The sequence below is a fragment of the Lottia gigantea genome (genome assembly GCF_000327385.1).
Source record: "Lottia gigantea unplaced genomic scaffold LOTGIsca_194, whole genome shotgun sequence".
NCBI lineage: Eukaryota > Metazoa > Mollusca > Gastropoda > Lottiidae > Lottia > Lottia gigantea.
The window spans coordinates 135267-150387 of NW_008708376.1; the positions used below are offsets into that span (position 1 = coordinate 135267).

The window sequence follows — 15121 nt, forward strand, 5'->3', positions numbered from 1 at the left end:
TCATTGGTGATCCTGATTTTTGATTTTGGTACATAACCTTTTGATTTATACTACTCTGAAAATGGGTAATTTGGATATTTTCCGTATCTTCGAATGATTATGTAACATGAACTCGGACTTTTTCATCATTTAATTAGATGTTATCGTTATGTACTTTATTTTAGTTGTCAACCTAAATCATTTGGAAATATTCATTATTGATTTGAGATGATTTTTACATTTTACTCTTAATTGAGTTTTAATTCGACCAGAAACATAATGCACTATTTCACAACTTTAAACAAACATATCAAATAAATTAAAGTTAAGAAGATTGTGTAACAGGTCATACAGTCAAATATTGTTAATTTCACACCTTTTTAGGTCAGAGTTGATAACCCAAATCTCACCGTTTGAAATAGTCTATTACAGATATCATTACAGTCGGAAACGTTTCCAAACATTGACAGTCTATTTCCATTTATATGTTAAACATTGGAAATTGCTTTGTGGAATTTTTATCTACACCAGCTACGTATTTGAACGTAAATGAACCATCGAACCATCGAACTATCTAAAATTCATAAAGGTTAATATTCCTTTTAAGTTTTACATAAACTTCAATCTAATTATCTGGCAATTAACGTATTGAAAATGGCGGAGAAAATTCCTTTGTATAAAGTCTTGTCCACACGACTCGCAAAGCCTGGGTCATGTTGGTGAAATTCTTTAATATTTTTTTTTTTTGTTGCTGACAAAAATGATATTAACACAGCCAGACTAAGTCCAAATAAAAAAGACAAAAACAAGTTTACCCACCATCAGGGGCAGTCATTGCACTTTGACAGAATGCAACGAAAATTTACTTCGTGTAGACCGGGCTCTTGAATGTAAAAAAGACACACACTGCTATGGATTGTCAGTTTTTAAGATAACATCTGTTCATTAGGATGCTTAAAATTAAGTATAAATATCTGAATCAAATCTTGCATTCAACAATTTAATAGTGTCTCCAAACGTTTCCACAAGTCTTGTCAAGTCAACTATTAATAGCTATGAATAATCTTTTATGTTCCGTATTGTTATTAGCTGTAACAACACTGATTCTTATTGATGCCGGTAAATATTGATACTTATTACATGTCATTAATGAACGTCTACACAACTTATTACGTTATGATTGTATAATCTATGATTTGATATTTTCTTTTCTTTATTGAATAAGAACTGACAGTTGTTCTAAGGCCTTTGTGGTTCATTTGAATAAAAAATATTAGCTATGTGACTCTCTGTTTTAATTCAATAAAGTTTTTGAATTGTTTAATGAACTGTGAAAATCAAACTTCCTTCATGTCATTAATGAACGTCTACACAACAGTACCGTCTCGGGTCATTGGTTCATTTAAAAATATCATTATAAAGGCGTTTTAGTTTAGATCTTGTTATATCACTCTACTGCGTCTGCAAGAAATTTCTTCATATTGTTTTTTAATTCTTGTTCCTTTATTTCTTTAAACCATGTTGTTTCACAAAATCAAATGCTGTAAAAAGTTCTTAAGAGTGTTATATGCGATCAATTAAAAGTTATAAATGAGCAATCAAGTGCTATACAAGACCAATTATCGACAATATTTAGAATGATAAATATCAAAATGATTATTTCAGATTGCTCAACTTATCCTGCAGTTAAAAATGCATATTTGAACAAAGACGACCAATGTGATGATACTTCAATTACGTGTAGAAGATTTTTCAAAATGAAACAAATGGCAAAATGTGAAGATGGAGAGTGGCAATATCAAGAACCAGTGTGTGAACCTCTAGGTATGATAGTTAAAATTTCTTCTAAAATTTGTGGCATAAGGTATCGTGTTTTAATTATGGTATAAATACAATTAAATAACCTGCTGTGTCTAAATATTACAATTCATTCTTTGTCCCTGAAAACTAGGTTTGTTGGTAGATGACAAGTTAACGTTCGCTTCCAGCTAACTGATGTCAAAGAATAGGTAGTTGTTGGTAGATGACGAGTTAGCGTGAACTTCCAGCTAACTGATACCACAGACTAGGTAGTTGTTGGTAGATGACAAGTTAGCGTGAACTTCCAGCTAACTGATACCACAGAGTAGGTAGATGTTGGTAGATGACAAGTTAGCGTCAACTTCCAGCTAACTGATACCACAGACTAGGTAGTTGTTGGTAGATGACAAGTTAGCGTCAACTTCCAGCTAACTGATACCACAGACTAGGTAGTTGTTGGTAGATGACAAGTTAGCGTCAACTTCCAGCTAACTGATACCACAGACTAGGTAGTTGTTGGTAGATGACAAGTTAGCGTCAACTTCCAGCTAACTGATACCACAGACTAGGTAGTTGTTGGTAGATGACAAGTTAGCGTCAACTTCCAGCTAACTGATACCACAGACTAGGTAGATGACAAGTTAGTGTCCACATCCAGCTACCTGATATCACAGACTAGGTTGTTGTTAGTAGGTGACAAGTTAACGTTCGCTTCCGGTGGATGCTGATATCACAGACTAGCTAGTTGTTGGTAGATGTCCAGTTAACGCCCGCTTCCAGCTAACTGATATCACAGACTAAGCCTTTGTTAGTAGTATGGTTCAAATGGGAAGATTCTTTGCTGGTGGTTTGGTAGTTGATAAATCTGAGATCTAGCCGGGTCGTTGTGATCGTGGTAATTATTGAGAGTTCGGTACTATTTTCATATTTTTGATCTTTAAACGACTCCATATGGTTGTAATAACTTTGTTTAAACGTGATTTCAGTCAGTCCCATAAGTTTTACGTTCATTAGCCTCAGTGTTTGTGACGTCTGCCTTGTATATTATAAGTTTGACTTTTGTTCCTAAAGTGACACGGTTTAGATACCTGGTTCCCAAAATGGAGTGTTTTCACCCACAGGGGTGTGGGACTAGGGTGTCAGGGGTGTGGCCAACTGGTGTAGGAGAAGAATTTATTTGGAATATTCACATGCTGCAATTTCTCCAGAGGAGTGAAATCTGAAAAAGATTGGGACCCACTTCTTGTAAGAATTATTACAGTGTATAAGATTGACTATATTAAGATGGTGCCGACAGCCAACTAGTAGGTCTATATCAAAACTGCAAATACATATCGAATAATTGGAGCCTTTTCTGTAGTCAGAATACTTAAATTTGGAGAAAAGCAAAATATCGATTAATTTTGTTGACTTTGATAAAAATTAAGCTTCATATCATAAAATACCTGTTTTGATTATTCTAAGACTAGAATTAATCTCATTTGTACATGTATTACATTAACTAAATTCAGGGCACGAAGGTTTTTACCATGATAACAACCAAAGGACAATATGTCCAATAGCTACCAACCCTGATTAACTGTAAATATATTGAACTATACCTTGCCTTTACCACCCCTGATTAGTTGTAACCATGTTGAATAACACCTTGCCTTAAAGAAATTTCTTTATTCGTATTTCAGAATGTGATTATGTATACGTGTATACAGAGAAAACATATGTAAAAAATATAATCATAGAAGTTAAAAAAAGAACTAAACAAGAATGCAACGAACGCTGCAATAACAATACCCAATGTACCAGTTCTATACTAGATAGTGATGGAGAGTGTTTTCTATATAAAAAACCAATCGTCGCCACTTTTTATAATGTAGATCAAAGCTATTGTATCACGAAATGTTCAGAGATGAATGAATGTCTACTGTTGAATTATATTAGTCCCAGTAAAGTATGTTATTTGTACAACGTAACTCGGGACGACCTAACTGATATGGATATTTCAAATTACGATGGATATATCATGGCAGAAAAATTCTGTCAATAATTATAACATGTTTACTCTATTATATCATGTTCATCATGATATAACTCTATTATAACATGTTTATCATGATATAACTCTATTATAACATGTTTATCATGATATAACTCTATTATAACATGTTAATCATGATATAACTCTATTATAACATGTTTATCATGATATAACTCTATTATAACATGTTTATCATGATATAACTCTATTATAACATGTTTATCATGATATAACTCTATTATAACATGTTTATCATGATATAACTCTATTGTAACATGTTTATCATGATATAACTCTATTATAACATGTTTATCATGATATAACTCTATTATAACATGTTTATCATTATATAACTCTATTATAACATGTTTATCATGATATAACTCTATTATAACATGCTTATCATGATATAACTCTATCATAACATGTTTATCATGATATAACTCTATTATAACATGTTTATCATGATATAACTCTATTATAACATGTTTATCATGATATAACTGTATTGTAACATGTTTATCATGATATAACTGTATTGTAACATGTTTATCATGATATAACTCTATTATAACATGTTTATCATGATATAACTCTATTATAACATGTTCATCATGATATAACTCTATTATAACATGTTTATCATGATATAACTCTATTATAACATGTTTATCATGATTTAACTCTATTATAACATGTCTATCATAATATAACTCTATTATAACATGTTTATCATTATATAACTCTATTATAACATGTTTATCATGATATAACTCTATTATAACATGTTAATCATGATATAACTCTATTATAACATGTTTGTCATGATATAACTCTATTATAACATGTTAATCATGATATAACTCTATTATAACATGTAAATCATGATATAACTCTAATATAACATGTTTATCATGATATAACTCTATTATAACATGTTTATCATGATATAACTCTATTATAACATGTCTATCATAATATAACTCTATTATAACATGTTTATCATGATATAACTCTATTATAACATGTTTATCATGATATAACTCTAAAATAACATGTTTATCGTGATATAACTCTATTATAACATGTTTATCATGATATAACTTTATTAAAACTGTAAGCATAATTTAAATGTTATTTTTATTGCATGATGGTTTGTTGTTGAAACGACAATTTCATCCCCCCGTCCCCCCTTAACTTTTGGCGTCATATTTGTGCCTCCCTAACATTTGACTGACTGTTATTTTTGGGGCCATTTCGGTTAAGTGCCAATATGATTATAATAACTGCATTAGTCTTAATTATATGAGAGCGAAGCTCTCTATAATGGTAACACATACATATACATCAATTCGTTTCAGAAAATTTATGCCCCACGGGTAGTCAAAAAAAAGTGAGAAAAAAGATGGCGGATCATGGGGGCCGCCATGTTTGTTGACAACTAGATCGCAGTCAATCGGGGTAGTTTCGGGGTGAATAATCTGGAATTCTTTCAATAAATTAAGACAATTGTTTCAAGCACAGAAAGGGATGTTTTGTACCAACTTAACAACCCTTAAGTTTTATTTTTCCTGGATATTCTATGCGTCATAAGGAATAAAATGACAGCTTTGACCTAATTTCCCAAGACTTTCTCCCAAGCAATGATGGCGGCTTTGTTGACATCATACGTCACGTTAAAATGACGTTATAGATGAATTACTTTAACACCTTATAGAAATTTCTCTAGATACCTTATAAAAGACTGTCTACAGACCTTATATTCATAGAAGATTACCTTCACACATATAATCAGAAGACAAAGTAGTTTGCATTACATACAGATCAAATTGAATTTATTTTACTTAATTATTATTTTATTTTTATCAAATAACCTGCGCTCTTATTCAAGGCCATGCCTTCATTCATATTAGTGGCTTATTTACGTGTCATACACAAAATACAAATTTATACAGTTAGAATACACAAAATAAAAATTAAAATATTGCATTAAATCTCTCTGTGTCTTTCGTTTCATAATCATATTAATTGCGATATTATTCAGGTGACATTTTATGTATTTGAGTACATTTAGGTATTAAGGATATCCCAACCATTACAGGGGGGGTAACTCTCATTGGTGTGTGAATAAAGATGGCCAACCTTCGAAATGTAGGTCGCCAAGGTTTCTGTATATTTCGCTGTATCAAAGAGAATCGAACGACAAGATTTACAAGGTAAAGACATATTAGATATTACTACGTGTAGGAGTAAAATCATGGAGACTGATTGGAGTAGTATGTTCGGCATTTATCTCTATTTTAGTTTGACAGTTTTGACCTAGTTTTCTACTTTCGATTTATGAATTATGTAAAGGTGAAAACGGAGAAAGAAAAGTTCGATGACCAGTCAGTAACCTACTTCTATATAGAAATGGATGAATGAAACTTATCAAATACGCACTTCTCTCCAAATACTAGCTGTAGATTTTAAATTACACTCTCACTACCATACATTGAGCTTTATTTGAATCGAATTTTTCCTCTCATTTCATAATTATTCAAATAAAATTTCAACTGTATCATACAGTGTATGCCATTGGTCTCAGAATGTCTTTAAGACCATAGAAATTTAAGGTTCAGTGATTTTACATTTAAAATAGACACACTTCCCTCCCAGAAAATTCATGTAAAAATGACCTACTTTTTGATCAGAAAATTCCCCTCTGTAAAATCATGTTTATAAATAATATATTTTCCAGTGGTTGACATTTTCATCAACCCAAAAATAATGTAAGACTCAGTAGTATTGAAATTGTTTGCCAAATTTCAATTCAGAAAACAGTGTAGTCACGAGAGAAGAAAAAACTCTTGTTCCGTTTTTAAATTTCAAGTATGGCAACCACTTTAGTTTGGGTAAACTGTTTTGTCAGATTACTAACAAAATATATCCAAACAGCGTAAAGCCCTTCAAATAATTAGCTTTAACATACAGACCTAAAAATTAAATTCAATCCCGCCACCCCCCTGTCATTCAGTCTGCACCATCAGTATTTTTTAGTCCTGAATTAACATGATAATTTATTGCAGATTGTCGTGTATATACAGTGATATACCGTCTTTGATAGATACCAACTATCACCAACATGTTCACAATGTACAGAATAGAAGTTTTCTACGTCTACCAAAAATTCTACCTCAAGTACCCTCAACCAGTAAACGTAAAGAATATTCAGAACGTCGAATATTAGGGTGTGTATGAATTATTACCTTATTATCTCTCCTGCCTTCAATCCTTTTCTGCTCTAGTCAGACATGACTGGTAAATACAGTGAAATCAACAGTCTAGAGCTCTAGTCAGACTGGTAAATGCAACCAAATCAACATTCCAAAACTTTAGTCAGACTTGTAAAGATAGTGAAATCAACAGTCTAGAGCTCTAGTCAGACATGACTGGTTAATACAGTCAAATCAACAGTCTAGAGCTCTAGCCAGACATGACTGGTAAATACAGTAAGATCAACAGTCTAGAGCTCTAGTCAGACATGACTGGTAAATACAGTGAAATCAATAGTCTAGAGCTCTAGTCAGACTGGTAAATGCAACCAAATCAACATTCCAAAACTTTAGTCAGACTTGTAAATATAGTGAAATCGACAGTGTAGAGCTCTAGTCAGACATGACTGGTAAATACAGTTAAATCAACAGCCTAGAGCTCTAGTCAGACATGACTGGTAAATACAGTTAAATCAACAGCCCAGAGCTTTAGTCAGACATGACTGGTAAATACAGTTAGATAAACAGTCTAGAGCTCTAGTCAGACATGACTGGTAAATACAGTCAAATCAACAGTCTAGAGCTCTATTCAGACATGACTGGTAAATACAGTCAAATCAACAGTTTAGAGCTCTAGTCAGACAGTTTAGAGCTCTAGTCAGACATGACTGGTAAATACAGTCAAATCAACAGTCTAGAGCTCTAGTCAGACATGACTAGTAGATACAGTCAAATCATCAGTCGAGCTCTAGTCAGACATGACTGGTAAATACAGTCAAATCAACAGTCTAGAGCTTTAGTCAGACATGACTGGTAAATACAGCCAAATCAACAGTCTAGAGCTTTAGTCTGACATGACTGGTAAATACAGTCTAGAGCTTTAGTCAGACATGACTGGTAAATACAGTCTAGAGCTTTAGTCAGACATGACTGGTATATACAATCAAATCAACAGTCTAGAGCTTTAGTCTGACATGACTGGTAAATACAGTCTAGAGCTTTAGTCAGACATGACTGGTAAATACAGTGAAATCAACAGTCTAGAGCTCTAGTCAGACTGGTAAATGCAACCAAATCAACATTCCAAAACTTTAGTCAGACTTGTAAATATAGTGAAATCAACAGTGTAGAGCTCTAGTCAGACATGACTGGTAAATACAGTTAAATCAACAGCCTAGAGCTCTAGTCAGACATGACTGGTAAATACAGTTAAATTAACAGTCTAGAGCTCTAGTCAGACATGACTGGTAAATACAGTCAAATCAACAGTCTAGAGCTCTAGTCAGGCATGACTGGTAAATACAGTCAAATCAACAGTCTAGAGCTCTAGTCAGACATGACTGGTAAATACAGTTAAATCAACAGTCTAGAGCTTTAGTCTGACAGTGTCTGTCAGGAATGACTGGTAACTACAGCCAAATAAATAGTCTAGCTAGTCAGGCATGACTGGTAAATAGGGTCAAATCAGCATCCCTCTCTCTATCTGATGTTTGTTTAATATGTATTTCAGATATTCAATGGATCAGATGTATGAAATAGTGGCTGATGTAGAGAAATATCCTGAGTTTGTCCCATGGTGCACCAGATCCACTGTTACTCACAGACGACCTGGTCATTGTAAAGCTAAATTAGAAATAGGTTTTCCTCCACTTGTAGAACGATATACCTCAGCTATCACATTAGCTAAACCCAATCTAGTTAGGGTAAGATCATCTTCATAATATCAAGCTATTACAAACTACATCTTTACAATGTCAAGCTATTACAAACTACATCTTTACAATGTCAAGCTATTACAAACTACATCTTCACAATGTGAAGCTATTACTAACTACATCTTCACAATGTCAAGCCATTACAAACTACATCTTCACAATGTCAAGCTATTACTAACTACATCTTCACAATGTCAAGCTGTTACAAACTACATCTTCACAATGTCAAGCTATTACTAACTACATCTTCACAATGTCAAGCTGTTACAAACTACATCTTCACAATGTCAAGCTATTACAAACTACATCTTTACAATGTCAAGCTATTACAAACTATATCTTCACAATGTCAAGCTATTACAAACTTCATCTTCACAATGTCAAACTATTGCTAACCTTCATAATACACCTTGACATCATTAAATATTTTTCTTGTGTCTCAAAAATTTGATTGAGTGTCTAAAATACCATTGGGACTGGTTGAATTAAGTCCACTGTTAATGTCGTTAGGGCTGGGTTAAGTAATCAACATAATTGATAATTGATTATATGTCAGAGTTACATTGTCTTGACTGTACCTGTTTCTCAATTAAAATATAATGTGTCCATTATATAATTCTGATTGGTTGCCAAACATTAATATGTCATATGACATCATATATCATCATCCTACAGGTAACAAGTACAGCATCAATCTCAATTTGGTAATGGATACCCAGCCCTATGCTGTTACAGCAGTTAATTTTTATTTTTCAGTCTGAGTGTACAGAAGGTAAAATATTTAACCATTTATTCACAGAATGGAAGTTTAGTCCAGGCATGCACGATAATCCTAAAACTTGTACCTTAGATTTCTCAGTAAGTTTATATTAGTAATTTGTATTTATTGATAGTGAACAGAGTTAGTGACACAGAGAATTTGACAGCACATCAACCAGGATATATTGGGTTCAAGTCTAGCAAGGGCTTAAATATGAGTTTCTTTATATATTTGTGTCAAATTAAGCAAACTATTTGATTAATTGGTGTTTCTAATGAATTATCATGTGCCGGTATTCTTAATCATATCATTATGTTCTTATTGCATATAATTAAGAGTTTTAACCAATCATAAATGTACATGTATGTACAGTCTGGATAAACAAAAAAGACTTTTTGACCTTTCTTGATCGGTCACTCAAAGGAATTTTTAGGGTAATTCTCTTATAATTTAGCTAATTATGAATTAATTATGGACATGTGAGACAAACTGGTATTTTTCCAAGTCCTTAGAACACCTCTACTTTCTATTCATATAAGTATTATCATTTTCATTTTCATTAATGAAAATAAGGGAACCCATCTTTAATTTGATCTTATCAGTGGTGGTGGTACAATGTTTTTAAATGCATCTAAAGGATTTATATTATAACAATAGGAGGTCTTGTGAACATGAAACTACGTATGGTTCTTACATGGAAATAACACCATTGTGAATCTCTAACTCAACTTAATAAGTCGAATTTTTAAAAGGACTATAATATTTGAAAAATGCCTTCAAATTACATTTCTAAACCTTTAATTGTGATTTGAAGGCATTGTTGAAATATTATAGCCTCTTAAAAATTTGATGAATTAACTCGAGGCTAACTTGAATCTCTCCCAACCCAACACTTCTCAACACTCTATATACTATATCTCTCTACTGACCACATACACTCACTGCTTATGTCCAAATTAGGCTGACCGGCGGAGAGTATATATCAAGTAACTAATCTGATATTAATAGTTATTAATGCTGACCGGATCAGGTGTTATTTCCTTGAAAGAACCATACATAGTTTCTTATGATCTTGTGTAGTTTGTACTGTAACATTAAAGATCCCCCGACAGTTGGAAATCGATAATGAGCAGGCTAATACCGCTGTCCTGGTAAACTTTCCCTCATTGAACACTGCGAGGCATTGCCCGTCTTCAGTATCCCAATTCCGTGCATTGAAGTAAGAAATAAAACATTGTTTTATTCGTTGCAATATTTTTCAGGTCAGTTTTGAATTTCGTTCAGTGCTCCATTCGCGACTGGCTCATTTGTTTTTTGATGAAGTTGTTAAAACTATGGTGAATTCCTTTTTGAAACGAGCCCAAGGTTTACACGGACCAGAGTCAATCGCCAGACAGAAAGTAAAAGTTCTAGCCTACAATTCTTGATGAAGAGTGAAACATTTTAATTTCAATTTCTTTGTTTTTATTGTCAGGCGTAAAATTGTATGATTTTAATGTGGATGTTGATTTGACTGTATTTACCAGTCATGTCTAACGAGAGCTCTAGACTGTTAATTTGACTGTATTTACCAGTCATGTCTGACTAGTGCTCTAGACTGTTGATTTGACTGTATTTACCAGCCATGTATGACTAGAGCTATAGACTGTTGATTTGGCTGTATTTACCAGTCATGTCTGACTAGAGCTATAGACTGTTGATTTGGCTGTATTTACCAGTCATGTCTGACTAGAGTTCTAGACTGTTGATTTGACTGTATTTACCAGTCATGTCTGACTAGAGCTATAGACTGTTGATTTGGCTGTATTTACCAGTCATGTCTGACTAGAGCTCTAGACTGTTGATTTGACTGTATTTACCAGTCATGTCTGACTAGAGCTCTAGACTGTTGATTTGACTGTATTTACCAGTCATGTATGACTAGAGCTCTAAACTGTTGATTTGGCTGTATTTACCAGTCATGTATGACTAGAGCTCTAGACTGTTGATTTGACTGTATTTACCAGCCATGTATGACTAGAGCTCTAGACTGTTGATTTGACTGTATTTACCAGTCATGTCTGACTAGAGCTCTAGACTGTTGATTTGACTGTATTTACCAGCCATGTATGACTAGAGCTCTAGACTGTTGATTTGACTGTATTTACCAGTCATGTATGACTAGAGCTCTAGACCGTTGATTTGACTGTATGTCTGACTGTTTATTGTTATTGTCTAGATATAATTTTGTTCTTTTTCAACCAAAAATTAGAGTTGAAGTAGTGTGGCTGTAAAAATTTGTTAACAACATCCCTGTGTAATTGTTTAATGAACAAGACTGTGATCTAATGGAGTGTGAATGATAATTTTTAATTTAAAATGTCTTTAAATTGTTGTATTGAATTTTGAGTGATTGTCTTTCGTTTTCAATTACCATTTTTATTATTTGGATCAAGTGATTAGTTATTTAGCTTTAGGCTCATCTTTAAAATGCTGTTTTATTTCATATAACAATTGTTATCCAATGTGATTTTTGATGAAGTCCAGTTATTTATTAAATTTTGTATCTAAAACCAAACAATTTAACCTGTATTTAACTGAAAAACTTTCCATCATTAATTCCCCTTACCACACTTTACTTTAAACAAACGTTCTCACTCTCTCAAAGTGTAGACATGACATGTTGTACTTGTCCAATTTAAGTAAAGAAGCAGGCGGAAAAAAGGTCAGTTGTCTGAAGATCACATAGCATGAAACTCTGAGTGTTTTTTTAGGTACTATTTTAATATTTCTAGTTTCGTATCTATGAGTCTTTGATTATATGTTACAGTGAAATAAATATTATTATTATCAAACACAAGTGTCAGTATATATATATATATATCAGTATCTTCTGAAGGGTCATGAAGGCTATTTCCACTGTCCTGGCAAAATTTCCCTCATTGCAAACAGCATGGTGTTTCCTGTCTTCATAAGCTCATTTGGTGTATGTAGAGTTATTGGTATATTTGGATTCCTGGCAACATCAGCTACATTTTGATACCAATTCCATCTCAATAGCTTTCTCCGTTCAGAAGATATAGTCAATTTAATATCCAGTTCTGATACTTCACTGCCAGTGCAACTTAATACCTGATCCCATGTAGGGGGTAACATATCTGAACGGTTATGAGCCAATCCCACTATCAAACTCTTTAGGTAGCAGACCGGTATTACCAGTGGAAATCAGTGAATGGTTAATTTTCTTTTTTAGGGGTTGGGTCCAGCTGCACATTTCCTTAAATTTCGGTTAAATGTCGATTAGTAGGCTTTTAGGCCACGGTTCACCACCTAAAGAAGTCAATCGAATCTCCCCCCCCCCCCCACACCCCCTCTTAGAACCCTATTCTACTGTTCTGTATCTTATTTGACTAATGAAATGAAATTGAGTTTTATATCCTACTGTTCTGTATCTTATTGGACTAATGAAATGAAACAGAGTTTTATATCCTACTGTTCTGTATCTTATTGGACTAATGAAATAAAATAGAGTTTTATATCCTACTGTTCTGAGTCTTATTGTACTAATGAAATGAAATAGAGTTTTATATCCTACTGTTCTGTATCTTATTGGTCTAATGAAATGAAATGGAGTTTTATATCCTACATTTCTGTGTATCTTATAAGGCTGATGTAATTGAACGAATGAAAAAAAAATATTCGCTTCTTTTGAGCTAAAGCAATATTTAAATTGAAAAACCAATTTATTTCATTTGTTTTTATTTGGGAAAGGCGCAGTTGGGGTTTTTCAAACAGTTGGCCCAATAGGCTTGTTGTTTTTTAACATAGTTTTCATCATGACAAGTGGATGGCAGACAGCACATGCCGGTCATTGGACGATAACACTTCAATCCTAGAAATACAATATATTTTAATATAAACTATTTATTTCTAGATCTTCTTCAAACAGGGATGGCACACAACGGATTTCTATTACAGTTAGCCCAAAAGGCTTGTTGTTGTTTCACGTAGGCTTCGTCATGGCAAGTCCTTGGCAATTGGATGCCTGCCATAGGCTGGTAACATTGTAGGCCTAAAATTAAATAGCCCTCGATAGAATTGTGTATTTTATTCAGTCTAATTAAAATTAGACCAAACTTTCGTTTAGGTTTTTTTTCCTAGCTTTTATTTTTCATTATCCACTTCAGTAAGACTTTGTTCGCGTCACAAAATCCCTGAGTTGGAAAGGGCAGACATTTGGTTGCCTAGCCATGTCTTTAGACTCCAACTGAAGTGACTAATTTAAAAGCTAATAAAAAAACAGAATGAAAGTCAGCTCTAATCAGTAGCTTACAGTGAACCCAATAGACTGAATGTTCCCAAAAACCTTGCCGTGGCATGGGGATACTGGGTCGATAACATTTTAAATCTATAATACCATAAATTTAATATTTAACGTGGAAAATGACATTTTGGATTTTGACGACAAGCGGTCCAGTAGGCTTGTCGTTCTTTCACGTAGGCTTCGTCGTGGCAGGTGCGTGGCAAGGGTATACCTGCCATGGGCCGATAACATGTTAAACCTAAAAATAAAGCTCGAATTTAATATTTAATGTGGAAAATGGCATTTCGGATTTTGATGACAAGTTGCCCAGTAGGCCTGTCGTTCTTTCACGTAGGCTTCGTCGTGGCAGGTGCGTGGCAAGGGTATACCTGCCACGGGACGATAACAAGTTAAACCTAAAAATAAAGCTCGGATTTAAAATTTAATGTGGAAAATGGCATTTCGGATTTTGATGACAAGTTGCCCAGTAGGCTTGTCGTTCTTTTACGTAGGCTTCGTCGTGGCAGGTGCGTGGTAAGCAACATCTACCCGACATTGGTCGATAACATGTTAAACCTGAAATTATACTGGCATTTGAACGAGTTTGTTGACGCTTCGTAAAACAAAATGAAAAAGAAATAGATTAAACTTAAAGGGATTGTAAAGAGGTTTTCTAAACTTTCGTATCTATCAGTGACATTGATAGCATTTGCACCCTTCCAATTTTCAGTCTGTTATTCTGTTATTGTTTAGAAAAAACTTACCGGTATCACAGTCGCAGGCTGAATCACAAAGTTCCCCTTTCTGAGCTTTACCAACAGTACAGGTTCCTTTCTGACCTCCTAACATATGGATAAAGCCTGCAATAAAATATAATTTTACAGTGTTACAAGATGTAAACGAGAATAATTGTTTTGTTTTACCAGCTGATTGAGCTTATAGAGAATAATGGCTACAAGATATAATTTTGAGGTTTATATAAGCTATATTTCTCATTTAAATCAGACTTCTGGATCTCCGGCAATTCTTTGTTAAGCAATTATGTGGACAACCACCTCGAAAAAGACACAACGTTGAATGTTCACAACATCTTCCATTTGCGAATACAACAGAGTAACAGGCCTGTTCATGACGTGAAAGCTAGCCCAGGTTACACCCTTAAATAACAATTGTCCTTACCCCCAATTTGGGTGGAAATAACTCTCTGTCTTTCATCTCGACAACAAGAACCTTTACCACAATCATATGATGTTTTACCAGGTGGACACAGTCGATGCTGACTAAAAGGGAGAAATG

The 15121-nt window shown here is 33.6% G+C and overlaps 4 protein-coding genes across 4 annotated transcripts in view; 2 read left to right on the plus strand and 2 right to left on the minus strand.

Moving 5' to 3' along the window:
• Nucleotides 1-1034: 1034 nt before the first annotated feature.
• On the plus strand, nt 1035-3823 carry LOTGIDRAFT_174402 (hypothetical protein; the record flags this gene model as incomplete). Its single annotated transcript, XM_009052992.1, has 3 exons — nt 1035-1098; nt 1645-1803; nt 3462-3823. 3 exons carry the CDS (start codon nt 1035-1037, stop codon nt 3821-3823), a joined length of 585 nt encoding a protein of 194 aa, XP_009051240.1.
• A 119-nt stretch (nt 3824-3942) lies between these two features.
• Nucleotides 3943-5070, minus strand: LOTGIDRAFT_174403 (hypothetical protein; the record flags this gene model as incomplete). Its single annotated transcript, XM_009052993.1, has 2 exons — nt 3943-4587; nt 5053-5070. The coding sequence occupies 2 exons, from the start codon at nt 5068-5070 to the stop codon at nt 3943-3945; spliced, it is 663 nt and encodes a 220-aa protein (XP_009051241.1).
• An 882-nt stretch (nt 5071-5952) lies between these two features.
• Nucleotides 5953-11329, plus strand: LOTGIDRAFT_201780 (hypothetical protein). Its single transcript, XM_009052994.1, has 5 exons — nt 5953-6030; nt 6883-7044; nt 8579-8771; nt 9540-9641; nt 10806-11329. Exons 3-5 carry the CDS (start codon nt 8586-8588, stop codon nt 10968-10970), a joined length of 453 nt encoding a protein of 150 aa, XP_009051242.1. The 5' UTR covers nt 5953-6030; nt 6883-7044; nt 8579-8585; the 3' UTR covers nt 10971-11329.
• A 1951-nt stretch (nt 11330-13280) lies between these two features.
• The window catches only part of LOTGIDRAFT_239117 (hypothetical protein), a gene marked incomplete at both ends in the record, with an annotated part of 2528 nt that continues 687 nt past the window's right edge, over nt 13281-15121 (minus strand). The window contains 3 exons of the mRNA XM_009052995.1: nt 13281-13414; nt 14590-14685; nt 15005-15105. Of these exons, the coding sequence (XP_009051243.1) occupies nt 13281-13414; nt 14590-14685; nt 15005-15105 (331 nt within the window). The remainder of the gene's footprint in view (nt 13415-14589; nt 14686-15004; nt 15106-15121) is intronic.